Genomic DNA, 17,523 nt, shown 5'->3' on the forward strand with positions numbered 1-17,523 from the left:
GAGCCTCGATCGATCATCATTACTTATCAAGAAGGTGCCCATGCGTGGCCTTTCTTGCTAGTTGCTATACACATGGAGTTTCGACTCCTTTTTGTCAAATTTTCTTACAGAAAAAGAAGAGCGATAGGAGATTTTCAGCTTCACACTTAAAAAAAAAAAAAGAATTTCCTCGTAAAAAATATAGATATCGGGAACTTGGACATTTTTCTTCTGTCAATATTATATGGACAAATTCCACTGGACAAGTACCAAAGAAGGTTGTCGGTCATATTATTGTACCGTGTGTAATAAGAGTTTTACTTTTGGCCAAATCCTATCGATATTGTTCTTCCCTATTGGGAAAAAAAAAAAAAACATCTTACGAGATGCATGTGTGTGTTCCTTTGTATCTAGTGGTCCTGTCTAGTGTATGATCCTTGGGGAATTTCTCGACCAAATTGAAGAAGATCAGAATTTGAAAAAATCCATTGATATACACTTTGCCTTTTTAAACAATTTCTTTTCTTCCTTCAAGTCCCATGTCATTGAAAACTTAGGGTTCCACTGTTAATTTAATAAATGGCTTGTTTCCGCAAATTTACTCTCCACACGCCACTTCTGTAAATGAAAAAGTTTTTGAAGCCTGAGAGCCTTATAATATAGATTAATGATTTCTACGGACTAAAATACAATCACTTTGAAAAGTCAAATAAGGACTTGTGGTGTGGAATAGCATAATTGTCTTAGATAATCATTAACTTATACCATAGACTCCTCATAGTCAAAGCATCAAGCTCCGAGTTACGAGTTTGCCATACAATGCGGAAATCTTTTAAGAAGAAAAATACCTGTACAAAAATATGAAAATGATTTGGTCGTTCGTTAATAATATGTTATAATAAACCTAATAGAGGTGGCGTGGTCGGTTGGAGTGTGGGGAGATTTTCAGCTTGAAAACTGAAAGTCATATGTTCCATCATCATCACTTCCATGTAAACCACTTTGAGCAAAAAGTAAGGATTTAATATGTCCATGAGCTCGCGGGATGTTTTATGAGAATTCAAATAATTCACTTTTACGCCCATGCCCTCTAGATATTAGTAAAGTATTCGGATATATTATGCGAGTCAACTAAAATTGTAAATGACCGACCAAAATAAAAATTTTAAATGGTACCTTTTATTATCATCTTTTTTTTTTTTTTTTTTTTTTTGGGGGGGGGTGTTAAAGTTGTGCAAAGTTCTTCAGTACATATTTTTGTCACCCTCTTAAGTTGTGCCATATTTATAGGTCCTCATGCCAAGAGGTGTGTCATGTAATGTCCTGGTCCTGTCATCCACTAGCTTTGTGTTCATAGACAATACTGACAGCCAGGAATTAGTTGCCAATCATCACATTGTGTACCTCCACATTAATGGACTATTCCTTTAGAAAATATAGAGTATACATGACCACCGTCTGCAGTGACCCAGTTGGATAAGTGCTCCCCTGATCCTTTACAAGAGGAGAGGAGTTCGAATCTCGCTGGTCGCACGGGATCTTAAGTGCGACATCGGGGTGGTGGATCCTTCGTTAGCGTCGCCCTAGGGTTTACCCCCGTTATCCCGGGCTTGTCGAGCTGTCCGTATTGGTACAATGCGCGAGTTCCCTGGGTCATAAATATATATATATATATATAGAGAGAGAGAGAGAGAGAGAGAGAGAGAGAGAGTATACAAGGATGGACATGTGCAATTCCATGTAAAACTTAAGGAAGAAGAATTAGGAAGAAGAATCCCTTTGAGTGGAACTCCTTAATGTCACCTCCTATATTCCCACCTATCCAAGAAGAAAAAGATATGAAGGGAATTAGGAGGCCTTTAGTGGGGAAGGTAAATATTACGTCAGGACTTTGGTTCTGACTGTTTTGGAATAGACATATATAGTAGTCTCATGCACCTAGAATAAGAAAGTTGAGCGTCCAACCTCCTACTAGGTTGCCTAAGGATACACATGGCAATGAGTCTCTGGACATTGGCCTAATTTATATCATTGTTCAATTTTTAATTTGTTCAATATAGTTTATAAACATTAGTTCAATATGCAATGTAGACTATGCAGTTTTTATTTGTTCAATCTAATCCCTAAACTTTCGGTATATGTTTAATTTGGTCCTTTAATTATAATAAAATGTTCAATGTTATCTCTAATTTTGAATTAATGGAAATATTACATTAAACATTTTCATAGATTTAAATGATTACATTGAACAAATTGAACAAATTAAAAAATAAATGACTATATTGCATATTGAGTGAAAATTTATGGATCATTTTTGTGATTATTCCCATTGCAAAAATAGAACATTTTGACCACCCACCTGAGTGGTGTTGCTGGCGGCGAGCTTCTCCCCCTAATGCAAGGGGAGGAGTTTGATTTTCGGGCGTCGCAGGGTGACTTATCCGGTGGTACGTGTGTGATGGCTAGCACATGTCCTCCAGGGTTTACCCCCCGTTACCCCTAACCTTTCGGGTTGTCCGTGTTGGTACGGTGCGCAGGTTCCCTGAGTCACCAAAAAAAAAAAAAATAGAACATTTAACAAGGAAAAAAGATCTATACATAGATAATAGAGATACACGGCAATAAATATGTCATGATAATAATTAAATTTACAAAATATTTAATACCTTCATTATATGAAAAACGAGGTGGCTGAGGATTGCAGCCTCGACTCCATCCCTCAATTTTTCCATTTACATAACTTCAAAGTCGTGCAAAACTATTGTTGATGATTACTCAATCCGGACTTGCCTTTTGAGTTACACATTGTTAATTTTGTTAGCAAAAATTTTATCATGCACATATCACAATTTTTCAACATTGTGCAATCAATTCTTGAAAGTTCTGAAATTTCGGAGTTATGCAATATGATATAAACCTCTATTCTTTCACGAGTCATAGTTATGATTATTTTTAGGACCGTGCGATTTTCATTCCGAATTTTGTTTTTCACAAGTCCCTTTACATCGTTTTTCTTCTGATCATATTACATCCGCTATCCCTCCTTTCGTTCGATTGCTTGCTTTTCTTTTCTTGCAAGTCTCACGTTGTTCGTTCTTTGCTATTATTGTAATGACATAAAGTACTTTTTAAATTTTGACTCAATATATAATTTGAATGTGATTTCTGGACTTTATCCTAGAGTTGATTTTCCTTGCTTTGTTGTCTCCCCTTTCAGCTCATGCTGACCAGCCATTTGTACCCCATTCCTCTTCGTCTTGCTCTGTTTTCGAGCTTTCGTCCACCCTTTCCTTTCCTTGCTGACCATCTGAGGGAAGACGAAGAGCTGGGTTCTCTCTTCTCTAAAGAAGAGTCGCAGGACGTGCATTCGAACCTGCAATAATGTCTCTCCTCGTTGATTTTTGCCCCGAAAATGTCTGTCTTCCAGCTGTTCGATAAAATGCCTCTTAGAAAAGTGTCATTGGGTTAGCTTGTTCGGTTGCTCTATTTGCTTTCGTTATATTTATCTTTCAGGACGGGGACAGTAACTTCGTCTTCGAGGGAAAACCACACGGAGGATGCCTTTGTCCGGCGGCGCCAGAACGACGGGGAAGAAGGTTCGGGCACGGGTTCTTCCGTCGGGTTCCCGCCGAACGACGGCACGGCGGACTCTGGAATCTCGCCGGCGAGCTTGTTGTGGGATTCAGTCGAGAGTAGGTGACGAGAGCCTGACGTCAGCACGCGCGCCTTTTTGTAGACCCGTTGACTTTTCACCGCCGGCAGCTTCCTTGTCGCGTCGGTTCAGTGGAGGAAGAGAGCGAGCGAGCGAGCGAGCTCTCGGACCGTTTCTTCTTCGCGCTCTCTTCTCGCATCGACCTCGAGATGGGCGGCTGCGGCGTCGGCGGCGGCGATGGCGTCGGCAGCGGTGAGGAGGATCAAGCTGGGGTCGCAGGGCCTGGAGGTCTCGGCGCAGGGGCTGGGCTGCGCGCGCATGTCCCCCTTCTCCGGCCCCCCCAAGCCCGACCCTGACATGATCGCGCTCATCCGCCACGCCGTCGGCTCCGGCGTCACTTTCCTCGACACCGCCGACATCTACGGCTTTAGTGCCAACGAAGTCCTCATCGGAAAGGTCGGTCTTTTTGAGATATTGAGTCGCGCCTCCATTCTAAAGGTTTCGTCTTGTTAGATTAACTAGCTGACAGTCGTCGCAGATAATTCTGTAATCTGATCGATTTCGGCGCTCGAGTGTGTTATAAAGCTAAGTCTCAGCTTCTGCATGACGTAGATATGCTACGGTCATGCCGAATTCTAAGATCCTGCATCTCGATTTCCGAATTTCGGGGTCTTGTTGTGGTGATTTGGTGTGGATTTTGAGCAGGCACTGAAGGGAGGGGTGAGAGAGAAGGTGGAATTGGCGACCAAGTTCGGGCGCTGCTATGCAGATGGAAAGTGGGATGTCTGGGGCGATCCAGTGTACGTGAGGGCGGCCTGCGAGGACAGCTTGAAGCGTCTCGACATCGATTGCATCAACCTCTACTACCAACACCGTATCGACACTCGCATCCCCATCGAAGTCACTGTATGGATTCCTCATTAAACCTTTCCCCCTGTTGAGACTTTCTCTGAGCCATGTGATGAGTTGTTAAACTAGATTCGTGTTGATGATGCATCCTCGTGTCGTTAATAGTTTGGGGGATCTTGTGGCAGATTTAACTATTTCCTTGCCTTTGACTGGTAAGGTTTTGTTAAATGAGATTTTGATATTTGAGATTGAGATGCAGCAGAGTGTTGTTAAAGAGGTTGTGGAGCGTAGTCTTTTCAGTGGCTGAGCTTTTTGTCTTATGGGCATCTTTTACAAGTTAAGGGTCAACCAGCATGAAAATTATTCTGGATATTCCTTCAAAATGAAAGGGCCATGGGCATTCATCCTAATTTATGTAAGTGAATATCGCATCGAAAGTTGTTTCTGGACTTCCTGTAGAGACCTTCGATGGTTGACAGATCATTGTGAAATGAAACAAATAGTTGGCATACTATTTTTGTCTGCCCTCTTCTGTGTTAGATTAGAGAAATCTTACTCCGTTAACTTAATTCTTCTGTTATTTGCCCTCTTTTGTGATAGATATATGTCTGTTAACTTAGTGCCCAGTGACTTTTTTGTTGCATTGAGATGCATCAGGATTGACTCATCCTTGCCAAGAACTGCCTAGTCAAAACGTAATGTTTGAATAGTCAGGAAAAACTACTATTCAGGGATCAAGGACGTGATAAAAGCTAATAATGTGCATAAACTTCTGGACCTCAAAATGTACGGTCTTGACAGTTGTTGTTTTGTCATGTGAATATTTGAAGATTGGGGAGCTAAAGAAACTCGTTGAAGAGGGCAAAATCAAGTACATTGGCTTATCCGAGGCCTCTGCATCAACAATTAGAAGAGCACATGCTGTTCATCCCATCACAGCGGTGCAATTGGAGTGGTCACTGTGGTCAAGAGATGTGGAGGTGGAGATCATTCCTACATGCAGGTAAAGGAATCGCCCCATTGGTTTGTTTATGCAGAGCAACAGCTTTTTTCTGACGCTGCTCTCCTTAAAATGGTGACCAGGGAGCTTGGCATTGGAATTGTTGCGTACAGTCCTTTAGGACGAGGATTCTTTTCTGTCAGTTCCAAGTTATTGGAGAATTTGTCTGAGGATGACTTTAGACAGGTTTGTTTCTGCTGATCAAACATAACTAGATGCTCACAGTGACTGTCATTCCTATTGAAGTGCTGGGAACTACGAGTTCTTGTGGTATACAGAAAATGCATCTGGGTGGGATGTTTAACAATTGGCAACACAGATGCTTTATATTCTTATATGTCTTCTCCGGCACTAGCCCCACACCCACCTCTCTGATTCCACATTAGTGTAAAATCATAACTAATGGCTTAATGAGCCTGAAGAGGCAGTTTCATGACTCTCATGCTTTTGGGAATAAGCAGATATAGGTTCATTTGTATGCTCCTCTGTTTCTCAGCCTTCACCATTTGCTATTCACTATCCTTTCCCCACTTTCCACCTGTCCTTTTTCTCTCACCTTTCTTCCCATGAGGACAATATCTCCTCCATTCGGCCGACACTGGTATCGAGTCTTAGGCCTTTGTTCTTCTTTTTCTCAGCTTTCTTTATGGGATAAAGTATATCTCGACACACCAGTTCTTGAGTGGGGACTCCCTAACACCCTTCTCATGGAAGTTTTGGGATCAAATTCCTATCTGACATAAAGCCAATTGTGGATTACTTCCCGCAATTTGCATTTGACTAGTCATTGTGCTGGGAAAGTGAGTAGCTATTGCTTTTTAGCTAAAAAGGGCTTTACTTCTGATAATGTTTCTCTACACATCATCTAGATTTGTGATTTGTTTCTTTTAAGTGCGATAAATGGATACCATCCATGGAGAAAACTTAGATCGATTTTGTTTCTGTTGTCATGTCTTACAGCAAAACCATCAGCCTTGTGCAGTAGTTTCTAGAGCACTTTGCTCCACATTTTGAATGCTCATAATATTGAACAACATTTTCTAATCCTTTCAAGATGATCTTTTACTAATCATGCTTCTCATATCAAGTATCAAGACAATCTGATGACCATTTCTAGTATTGTTTGCACTTGTTGCAGTAGAGTTTTGTGTTATAAAGAACATGATAATAGATCATATTCTCTCCACTGAGACAGTGCTCCATATTATGCAGAAACTACCGAGGTTCCAGCCAGAGAACTTGGCTCACAACGCGAAGTTATTTGACCGAGTGAATGAAATTGCGCAAAGAAAGGGATGCACCCCATCGCAGTTAGCCCTTGCCTGGGTACACCACCAGGGCAATGGCGTCTGCCCAATTCCCGGCACAACCAAGATCGAGAATTTCAATCCGAACATCAGAGCTCTATCGGTGAAGCTTTCTTCAGAAGACATGGCTGAGCTTGAATCGATTGCTTCCGCGGACAATGTCAAGGGCAGCAGGTATGATAGCAGCATCTCTACATGGGAAAACTCCGATACTCCACCCCTTTCTTCATGGAGCGCTGCTTAGAAAGCACGTCTCCTTCTGTCTCCGCATCTTTGATATGCAGAGTTTGAGCATTCGCTGCAGAAGTAATTTGAGGCTATGTGGTGCGGCCGTCATAAGCATGTGTACGAAGAGAGTACTTATTATCCTGTTAGTAAAATCTGAACTGCAGAGCGTAAACGTTATCATTTTGTATACGCAACGTTCATTGGGAGAAGATCATAATAAGCTTACTGGGAAATGATCACTCAAGAAAGATGGACCGATGGCTCTCCATAAGGCTTTGTCTTCGGGTCGGGATCGGAGTTATAGAAAAGTAGAATGTGAAGCAATGCTGATGGACCCCGACTACCTAGATCGCCGGCACGTGTCACTCCATGTTGCTTCTCTTGAAAGTTGTCGAAGCCTCCTGAGGCACAATTGGGTGAGCCTCTCTCTCTCTCTCTCTCTCTCTCTCTCTCTCTAATAGTAAAGAAAGAGAGGCCAAGAGGCTTTCAGCCTCACACTCAAACTCCGTTTGTTTTGCCAAAAATAAATAATTTGGAAAATATTTTCTTAAATATGGTCACCATATTATTTATAAAATGGTTAATATTATGAAAAACTCTAAACTGGATAAATTTATGCCCGTACTATTGAAATGGTTCATCAATAGAGATGTTCCCACAGGTGCCCCTTCTTCCAATGGAACTATAATTCCTATTCCTATCCTTTCATTCCCTCTTTTGGTCTAAAACTCTAAATTGGATAAATTTATGCCAAATTAATTTTTGAGTCCACAAAAATCATAATTTGTGCAAATGTGACAAATTACCTTAAATTAATTTTTGGACCATCAAAAATCCTAAACTGATATATTTGTGACAATTTTTTCCTAAATTGATATGGATTTCTGTTTGAACTTGTTATATCAATTGAGTTATTGTCAATATTCATCAAACTCAGTAATTTCACAGTAAAATTTAATAGAAACTACTTGATTATAAATATGTTATGGATATACTAGTTCAGGGTTTTTAATGACCCAAAAATTAGTTTAGGATAAATTTATCACATGTGTATCGGTTTGGGGTTTTGGTGATCAAAAACCTAATTTTGAGTAAATTTGTCACAACGGTATTAGTTTGGATATTTTCATGATATTATCCCTAAGTCACTAGGAAAATATTTTCATTGTCCATAAAAATATTTGGATATAAATTGTTGTTGATAATGTAATAAAGTTTTCTTTCACTAATTATTTCAAATGATACAATTGATTTCTTTTCAAAAAAATGTTTTCAAAATCGTTCAATTTCTGTGAAATAAACATAGCGTTTGAAAAACAAAATTCTTCCCGACAAAAAGTGTGGATCTAGTGCATTTGGTCCTTTTTTTCTTCTTTTTAGCTTGGACTTTTATCACTCCGCCGGGAAAATTCCCAAAATCTTGGATTCATTCAACCAACATTTCTTGAAATTTCAAACGTTAGTTTCTAGTTCGTGCATACCAATTGGGCCTTGTCTAGTCAAAAGCATCAAGCTTATAGTCCTCATCAAATGGGCAAAATGAGTTTTGCCATGAAATGTGAAAATCAAAGAAAGAGTACATGTAACAAAAATTAAGGAAAATTATTTGGTCCATTAGAAAAATTACCCAAAAAATCCTCAGTATAATGCACTTTTATTAATTCAATTCTAAATTTTTCAATTTTATCAATTGAATTTTAAACATTTTCACATTTTGCCAAGTGAATCCATCATGTCAATTTTGGTCGAAATTGCTAAGGTAGACACCAATCGTTCAACATGAATAGTTTTTAATAATATTTTAACTTTTTGTCGAATTATTTTTTTCTTTCTTTTTTTTTCCAAACCCTAGGTTGGCAAGGGCCAGTGACCCTTGTTTGGCCTGGGTGAAGGCATTGCTACTCTCGCTTGCAAGGGCATTGAGGGGAGGGTGTTACAACCCTTGCTAGCCAATTGGCGAGGGTTGTAGCCCTCGCTTGGTTCTAGATGAGGGCCTCACACCCTCGCTAGTCCAAGGTTAGACGTAAAAGAAAAAGAAAAAGAATAAAATATTATTCAAAATTGTCCTTATTAGCATTGGTCGTACCATGTAGGATGACAAGTGTCTATGTTAGCGATTTTCAACCAAAATTAATTGAATGGATTTAATTGGAAAAATGTGAAAATATTTAGAATTTAATTAGCAAAATTGAAATGTTTATAATAGAATTGACAAAAGTACAATAAATTTAGGACTTTTTGAATAATTTTCCCATGTGATAATAACCTTAGTAGAGTCCGCACAACCGGTTGAATAGTTTGGGGATTTCTAGGTTAGAAGCTTGAGGTTATCGGTTGAATTCTCACAACTCACATGTTAAGGGTGAGTGGTTGCACGTTTCGTTGAGATTCTATATGAAGCTTGAAACTTACTTGTTGGAACATGTTTCATAATTTTTGGAACCTTGAATTTACCTTACATACTTAGGAACCTGGAATCTACCTTGTCATAAGTTTTAGGTTCTACCTATACTCCTGTACTCTTAATGACTATCATTTACTACAATCCACTAATAACAATTCATATAGAATACACGAAAATTATGAAAAATAAACAAATTAAAAGTTTTAATTATAGATATTATTGAAAATAGAAGCTCGAATTAGCAGTTTTAGATTGCATACTTATTATTAGAGGCCATGAAATGTCACAACATCACATGAAGACATTAAATAAGAAAAACATAAAGAATTATTTCAGATTCCAAGTTTCGGATTTCTCGCCTGTTGAAACAAATTCTTCAATTTTTAGAAGTTAAAACCTACTATGCATGTTCTAAAATTTGGAACAAGACTGGTTCTCATTAATTCGATTCACAATACCTACCATGTATAATCTATTACGAGCAACAAACATAGACTACATTCATGAGATTACGACATTTTTCCGGAGCCGTCAACGTCGGTGGCTCCGGATTATAAAAAAATAAAAATCGGATATAACGGGCAAGTTCACTAAAATTGAAAATGGACACATAACATAATCGTCTTTATAACTTTCTAAGTAGTGCCGTACTGTTGGGTGATTTCGCCAAAAAGCCGCGTACCTGTCATTTCCGACCAATGAATGAGGAATCGGGGGCAGCTCCACCGATGTTGAAGGTAAGTGTTGTTTTCAGAGCGCTTGTGGACAAGACAGCATGGAATCTCCCGCCTCCCTACTATAAAGCTCGGCTCGCCCCATCACTTTCATTATCGTCTCAGTGCCGAAAGTGGTCGAGCGTGCGGACGAGCGAGCGAGCTCTCGAACTGTCTCTTCTCCGGTCTATCTTCTCTGCATCGACCTCGAGCTAGGTGACGACAGCGGCGATGGCGGCGTCGGCGGTGAGGAGGATCAAGCTGGGGTCGCAGGGTCTTGAGGTCTCGGCGCAGGGGCTGGGCTGCATGGGCATGTCCCCCTTCTCTGGCCCTCCCAAGTCGGAGCCCGACATGATCGCGCTCATCCACCATGCCGTCGACTCCGGCGTCACCTTCCTCGACACCTCCGACATGTACGGCCCCCACACCAACGAGATCCTCCTCGGGAAGGTCTGCTCTATTAGATATCCCATCTTAAAATTTCGCGTCTTCTTTAGATCAACCAGCCTACAGTCCTCGCGCGTATATCTGTATGTTGATCAGTCTTTTTATTGCCTTCCTAATCTGATCTGGGTGCATTGAGCTCAGTCTCAGCTTCCGCGTGCAGTGGATATGCTTATGGTGTTATGACATTAGCTTGATCGTGCGGAATTCTATGATCCCGCGTCTTGGTTTGTCATTGTTTTGGGGAAATTTGGTGCTTTTCTTGTGTTGATTTGGTGTCGATTTTGAGCAGGCACTGAAGGGAGGAGTGAGACAGAAGGTGGAATTGGCGACCAAGTTTGGAATCAGCTTCACAGGCGGGAAGGCGGAAATCCGGGGTGATCCGGCATACGTGAGGGCGGCTTGCGAGGCCAGCTTGAAGCGGCTCGATGTCGATTGCATCGACCTCTACTACCAACACCGTGTTGACACTCGGGTCCCCATTGAAGTCACTGTATGGATCCTCATTAAACCTTTCCCTCTCTTGAGACTTTATCTGCGCCATGTGATCAGTTGTAAACTAGATTAGTATTGATGATGCATCGTCATGGTGTTAGAAGTTTGTTTGATTTTGTGGAAGAGATTTACTACTTTCTTTTGCCTTTGACTTGTAAGATAATTGTCAACTGAGACTTAAAGAGGTTGTGGAATTCAGTATTTTAGTGGCTGAGTTTTTGTCTTCATGGCATCTCTTGCAAGTTAAAGGTCAACGGGCACGAAAATTATTTGAAATGTTCCCTTGAGATGAAAGTGCTATGGGGTTCATCCTAATCTACATGCGAGAATTACATTGAAAGTTGTTCCTGGGCTTTGTGTGGAGACATTTGATTCCTGACATACCATTGTGAAATGTGAAAAATACATGGAATACTTCTTTTGTTTGCCCTCTTTAGTGATATCTTAGAGAAATCTACCTCCGTTAACTCAATGCCTAGCAACTTTTTTTGTGCTTTGAGATGCATAAAGATTGACTAATCTTTGTTCTGTTATCATGTGAATATTCAAAGATTGAAGAGCTAAAGAAACTCATTGAAGAGGGTAAAATTAAGTACATCGGGTTATCTGAGGCCTCAGCATCCACAATCAGAAGAGCACATGCTGTTCATCCCATCACAGCAGTGCAATTGGAGTGGTCGCTGTGGACAAGAGATGTGGAGGCAGAGATCGTTCCCACATGCAGGTAGGAAATCACTCTTTTAATTTGTTCATGCAGTAACAGCAGCTTTCTTCTGACTCTGCTCTTCCTTTAATTTGTTACTAGGGAGCTTGGCATTGGAATTGTTGCCTATAGTCCTTTAGGACGAGGATTCTTTTCAGTTGGTTCCAAGTTAGCGGAGAGTTTCTCTGAGGATGACTTCAGACGGGTTTGTTTCTGCTGATCAACATAACTAAAAGCTCACAGTGACTGTTACTCTTGTTGAGTGCTGGAAAGTAGCCGGTGGGTTGGATAATAATTGGTGACACAAATGCTTTATACTCCTTTATGTTTTCAATCCAGCAGTAGCCCCCGACCCACCTTTCTGATTCTACATTAGTGTATAATCATACTTACTGGCATAATGAGCCTGAAAGATGCAGTTTCCCAATCTCATGCTTTTGGGAATAAACAAATATAGACTTGTAAGTTCCTGTTTCCCAGCCTTCCCACCATTTGCTATTCACTATCCTTTCATCCCTTTCCACCTATCCTTTTTCTCTCATCCTTCTTCATAAGATATAGCAATATTTCCTCAACATAAGTGACACTGGAATCCGGCCTCAGCCTTCTCTCCTCTTTTGTTCTCATCTTTCTTCACAAAATGTCTTGACAGAACCAGTTTTTGACTGAGGACTCCCTAACACCCTTTTTTGGGAAGTTTTGGGATCAAGTTTCTTATCTGACATAAAGCCTATTGTGGTTATTGCTAGAGCACTTCTCTCCTCATTTCGAATGCTTATGATTTCGAACAAGATGGTTTAATGTTTGCAATCATGATTTATAAATACACAGTGATTGTGAACTTCCAAATGCTTATCATATCAAGTAACAAGACAATCTGATGGCATGTGATGCAACCACTTCTAGTATCGTTTGCACATGTTGCTGTAGAATTTGGTGCTAAAAAAGAAAATGAAAGTTGCTCATATGCTCTCCACTTGACAGTGCTCTATGTTATGCAGTCCATACCAAGGTTCCAGCCAGAGAACTTGGCTCACAATGCGAAGTTATTTGATCAAGTGAATGAAATTGCACAAAGAAAGGGATGCACCCCGTCACAGTTAGCCCTTGCCTGGGTACACCACCAGGGTGATGACGTCTGCCCGATTCCTGGCACGACCAAAACCGAGAATTTCAACCAGAACATTGGAGCTCTATCCGTAAAGCTTACACCAGAAGAAATGGCCGAGCTGGAATCAATTGCTTCTGCGGACAATGTCAAGGGTGGCAGGTACGCAAGCAGCATGCCTACGTGGGAAAACTCTGATACTCCACCCCTTTCTTCATGGAAAGCTGCTTAGAAACATGTTTGCTTTTGTTGCCGCATCTCTCATATACAGAGTTTGAGCATTTGCTGCTAAAGTATGTTGACGCTGCGTTGTGTGTCCGTTATAAGTACGTGTATGAGGAGAGTACTTATTACGCTGTAATAAAATCTGGACTTGGGAGAGTAACTGTTATCATATTGTGTAAGTGACATTCGCTACGAGAAGATTATAGATGTGTAGTAAGCTAATCAGGGGATAATCACTCAAGAAATGCAAAGCGAGTTGAACACTAACCAAGCCGACCATGCCAATCCATCAGGGTGACTTTCAGAATCACAAAACCTGGATTCGAGGAGTTCAACTCGTCCATACATACTAAAGCGAAACTGTATTCACCTCAATCGTGACTTCAATACTTAAACCTTGTGCAACGTTCTCTCAGGATGGATACAATACATAGAAGCAATGCTAAGAGGAACTTCTTCTGCAACGGCACCATTGCTTCTCTTGAAAAACCGTCGAGCCCTCCTATGGCACTGGCGGGAGAGCCTCGATCGATCATCATACTTATCAAGAAGGCGCCAATGCGTGTTCTTACAAAAAAAGAAGAGCGATAGGAAATTTTAAGTTTCACACTTAACAACAAGAATTTCCTCGCAAAAACTGTGGATATTGTGAACTTGGAAATATTTTTATCTATCAATATTAAATAGACAAATTCCGTTGGACAAGTACCAAAGAAGCATGTCAGTCATATTATTATACTATGTGTAACAAGAGTCTAATTTTTGGCCAAAATCCTTTTAGTATTTTCCTTCGGTCTGAAAAAGCATCTGGCAAGATGCATCTGCGTTCCTTTGGATCTAGTGGTCCTACCTACAGTTTGTATTGTTGTACTAAAAACATGTGCTTGCACTATAGGTCTATCGCCCTTGGGTAATTTATCGACCAAGTTGAAGAAGATCAGAGTTTGAAAAAATCCATTCAGATACAGTCCCTAACATGTGCTTGCACTATTGGTCTATCGCCTTTCTAAACCCTTTCTTTTCTTCCTCAAAGTCTGGTGTCATTAAAAATTTAGAGATATATTGTTAATTCAATACGATGAGTTGTTTTCATAAGAATGTTTTTCGCTTATCACTCTGTGGATCCTGTAAATTAGAAAAGTTAGCCTTATAATATAAATTAATGATCCTTATAAATTAATGATTCCTAGAGATTAAACTACAATCCATTTGAAAAGTTAAATAATGACCGTATGGTGTGAGATGACACGATTATGTATACCATAAGCTCCTCATGGTCAAAGTATGATTTCTAGAGACTATAATACAGCCTCTTTGAAAAGTCAAAGAAGGACCGTATGGTCAGGGATGACATAATTGGGTTAGATAATCATTAATGTATACCATAAACTCCTCGTGGTCAAAGCATCAAGCACATAGTTTTGAGTTTGTGATACAATGGGAAATTCCCAATAATAATAATAATAATAATAATAATAATAATAATAATAATAATAATAATACTTGTAAAAAAAAAATAACGAAAATGGTTTGGTTTGTTAATAGTACGTTATAATAACCTTAGTGGAGTTGGAGTAGCTCGTTGGAGCATCAAAAGATTTCTAGCTATAAAACTAGATGTCATCTGTTCCATTATCACCACTTATGTGTAAATCACCATGGGTAAAAGGTACGGATTTAATCTGTTTGTGAGGTCGTAGGGTATTCCATAAGCCTTTTAATAATCCACTTTTACGCTTGTGCCCTCTAGATATTAGTAAAGTATTCGGATTTTTTTTTTTTTTGGTAAAGGGTAAGAATATATAGCTTGAACCAACAATTATAAAAGATTCGGCACCACAAAACTTGCGCTCAACAAGACAATAGGATGGCCAGAGTGAGTGGAAGGGAGTCGAATGTAAAAGAGGACTGCAAGAGCGGGCCTGAGGAAGCAGAAACAACCAAAACAATGGCGAAAGGAAAAGGAAAGCAGCGGGAGGCCACAGAAGGCCAGATGAGGCCACAGAAGGCCAGATGAAGCACAATCTACGCCTGCATCTGCCAACGACAAAAGTGAAGAGCCATCAAAGAAGCACCCACGCAAATGAAGAGTATCCAAATGGCAAACACCAAGCTAGGGCCCTGCCGAAGTAGAAGACTCCCCAGCTGAAAAAATGATTGGATCAATACCCCAGCTACGCTGCAATTTCTGGTTTCTATAAGTATCATCCACACTCCTGAAGGTGGTGGCCTTGTCTCTGACAACCTTGATGAGTTAATTCTTCACCGCTGGAATGGATAAGCGCTACTCTCTAAAGAGGATGCCATTCCTATGCTTCCAAATGAAATAACAAAGAGCACTAAAAAAGAAGCAAACAATGCACTTGTAAAAGTCTTTGCCCGGAAGAAAGGAGATAGCCCAGTTGAGGTTCTCGACCCATGAACTGTTCCACCATGACAGATTGCATCTAGAGGCCCAAAGAAGGTGATGCTGGCAGAGATGCAGCAACAACTTTTTATTTTAATGTATTCGGATTTAATGTGCAAGTTTACTAAAATTGTAAATGACACTTTTTATTTTATTTTGTTTCTGTGGGTACAGTTGTGAAATGTTGTTGGGTATACATTTTCGTCAGCCTCTTAAGTTGCGGCATTTTTTTAGGCCTTTTCTCCAAGAGTAGTGTCATGTTATGCTCTGGACCTCTAATTTACTAGTTTGGACTCCATTTTTTTTTTCACGGTACATTAATAATTTGAAAAATATCATTTTTAAAATGGATTATTTGTATCGCTTCAAATAATTCATCAATAAAAATATTATTATTACTGATAACGATTTATATCCAAACATTTGATGAAAGTATTTTTTTCGTTATATTTAAGAAAATGTTTTTAAAATTATTTATTTTCCACCCATTATTTTTCGCTCATCTTTCGTCACAAGAATAGGTATCTCCTCCTTATAACCGACACTGGTGTTGGGCCTCCGGCCTTTGTCCTTTTTAATACTCATCTTTCTTCACAAGATAAATAATATCTCAACACAACCCGTTCTTGAGTGAGGACTTCCTAACAACCTTCTTATGGAATTTTTGGGATTATGTTATTGACATAAACCCCATTGTGGGTTACTGCCCACAATTAGTGGCTGACTAGTGATTGCGCCAGGTGAAGTAGCTATTGTTGTTTAGCTTAAAAGAGCTTTACTTCAGATAATATTCTGCTATAAATCACCTAGATTTGTGATTTCTTTCTTTTTAAGGTGATAGATGGAGTGCTAGATTACTAGGTCCACATTTCGAATGCTTATGATTTTGAACTACATATTCCAATCCTTTCGAGATATATGCTCCCCGCACAGTGCTTGCGAACTTCCAAATGCTTATCATATCAAGTAACAAGACAATCTGATGGCATGCAATGTAACCACTTCTATTATCGTTTGCACTTGTTGCGGTAGGATTTGGTGCTAAAAAGAAAATGTCCGCTGAGACAGTTCTCTATGTTATGCAGAAGCAACCAAGGTTTCAACCAGAGAACTTGGCTCACAACGGGAAGTTATTTGACCGAGAGAATGAAATTGCGCAAATACACCACCAGGGCGTCGATGTCTGCCCGATTCTCGACACAACCAAGATCGAGAATTTCAAGCAGAGCATTGGAGCTTTGTCAGTGAAGCTTACACTGGAAGAGATGGCCGAGCTCGAATCAATTGCTTCTACAGACAATGTGAAGTGTGGCAGGCACCATAGCAGCATCTCGACATGGGAAAACTCGGACACTCCACCCCTTTCCTCTTGGGAAGCTGCTTAGAAACGGGTCTGCTTCTGTCACTGCATCTTTGATATTTAGAGTTCGAGCATTTGCTGCTGCAATAATTTTCAGCTTATGTGGTGTGGTTGTTATAAGCATGTGCACGAAGAGAGTGCTTGTGATCCTGTAATAAACTCTAAACTTCAGAGAGTAACTGTTGTCATTTTGTTTAAATGACAATCACTGTGAGAAGATTATATGTGTGTGATAAGCTTATTGGGAAGATTACTCGAGAAACATAGGGCGAGATGAATTCTAACTGAGCCAACCATGCCAATTCATCAGGGTGACTTTCAGAATCCCAAAACTAGGATTTTGAGCTGATGGTTTTTATTAGTGATGGGCTTAAGGCCCGTCCGCCCATGTTGGGCCCAAAAAGCCCGGCCCATAAGAATAGGGCCTGTGGATGGAGGGACATATAAAAGGGATGAGAAAGAGGGAGAAGACACCGCTTGAAAATAACGTACGTACGTCTTCTCCTGCGCGCTCTCTTTCTCTCCAAAAAGAAAAGAAAAACAGTAAGCGTTTTTCTTCCCTTCAAGGCGTCATCGGATTGAACAGGGCCAGACTCTCTTCCTCTTATCGGCATCGGTGTCTAATCTGTGGCTAACACGGTACGCTCGA

General features: G+C 40.1%; 3 protein-coding genes across 3 annotated transcripts; all 3 read left to right on the forward strand.

Annotated features, from left to right (window-relative positions):
* Nucleotides 1-2,652: 2,652 nt before the first annotated feature.
* LOC104456322 (probable aldo-keto reductase 2) lies at nucleotides 2,653-8,103 on the forward strand. The gene is made up of 5 exons (XM_010071097.3): nucleotides 2,653-4,087; nucleotides 4,337-4,537; nucleotides 5,311-5,483; nucleotides 5,564-5,666; nucleotides 6,693-8,103. Exons 1-5 carry the CDS (start codon nucleotides 3,869-3,871, stop codon nucleotides 7,029-7,031), a joined length of 1,035 nt encoding a protein of 344 aa, XP_010069399.2. The 5' UTR covers nucleotides 2,653-3,868; the 3' UTR covers nucleotides 7,032-8,103.
* A 2,077-nt stretch (nucleotides 8,104-10,180) lies between these two features.
* On the forward strand, nucleotides 10,181-13,299 carry LOC104429203 (probable aldo-keto reductase 2). Its single transcript, XM_039301091.1, has 5 exons — nucleotides 10,181-10,582; nucleotides 10,869-11,069; nucleotides 11,623-11,795; nucleotides 11,877-11,979; nucleotides 12,776-13,299. Exons 1-5 carry the CDS (start codon nucleotides 10,364-10,366, stop codon nucleotides 13,112-13,114), a joined length of 1,035 nt encoding a protein of 344 aa, XP_039157025.1. The 5' UTR covers nucleotides 10,181-10,363; the 3' UTR covers nucleotides 13,115-13,299.
* Nucleotides 13,300-16,566: 3,267 nt separating this feature from the next.
* Nucleotides 16,567-16,899, forward strand: LOC120286615 (probable aldo-keto reductase 2). The gene has a single exon (XM_039298937.1). The coding sequence runs from the start codon at nucleotides 16,567-16,569 to the stop codon at nucleotides 16,897-16,899; it is 333 nt and encodes a 110-aa protein (XP_039154871.1).
* Nucleotides 16,900-17,523: the final 624 nt, after the last annotated feature.

Source organism: Eucalyptus grandis, chromosome 8, assembly GCF_016545825.1.
Source record: "Eucalyptus grandis isolate ANBG69807.140 chromosome 8, ASM1654582v1, whole genome shotgun sequence".
Lineage (NCBI taxonomy): Eukaryota > Viridiplantae > Streptophyta > Magnoliopsida > Myrtales > Myrtaceae > Eucalyptus > Eucalyptus grandis.

Coding starts and splice junctions, on each gene's coding strand:
- LOC104429203 (XM_039301091.1), top strand. CDS start 10,364: ATGGCGGCGTCGGCGGTGAGGAGGATCAAGCTGGGGTCGCAGGGTCTT. Junction 11,070..11,622: donor GGGTCCCCATTGAAGTCACT/GTATGGATCCTC, acceptor GAATATTCAAAG/ATTGAAGAGCTAAAGAAACT. Junction 11,980..12,775: donor CTGAGGATGACTTCAGACGG/GTTTGTTTCTGC, acceptor TATGTTATGCAG/TCCATACCAAGGTTCCAGCC.
- LOC104456322 (XM_010071097.3), top strand. CDS start 3,869: ATGGCGTCGGCAGCGGTGAGGAGGATCAAGCTGGGGTCGCAGGGCCTG. Junction 4,088..4,336: donor ACGAAGTCCTCATCGGAAAG/GTCGGTCTTTTT, acceptor GATTTTGAGCAG/GCACTGAAGGGAGGGGTGAG. Junction 5,667..6,692: donor CTGAGGATGACTTTAGACAG/GTTTGTTTCTGC, acceptor CATATTATGCAG/AAACTACCGAGGTTCCAGCC.
- LOC120286615 (XM_039298937.1), top strand. CDS start 16,567: ATGTCCGCTGAGACAGTTCTCTATGTTATGCAGAAGCAACCAAGGTTT.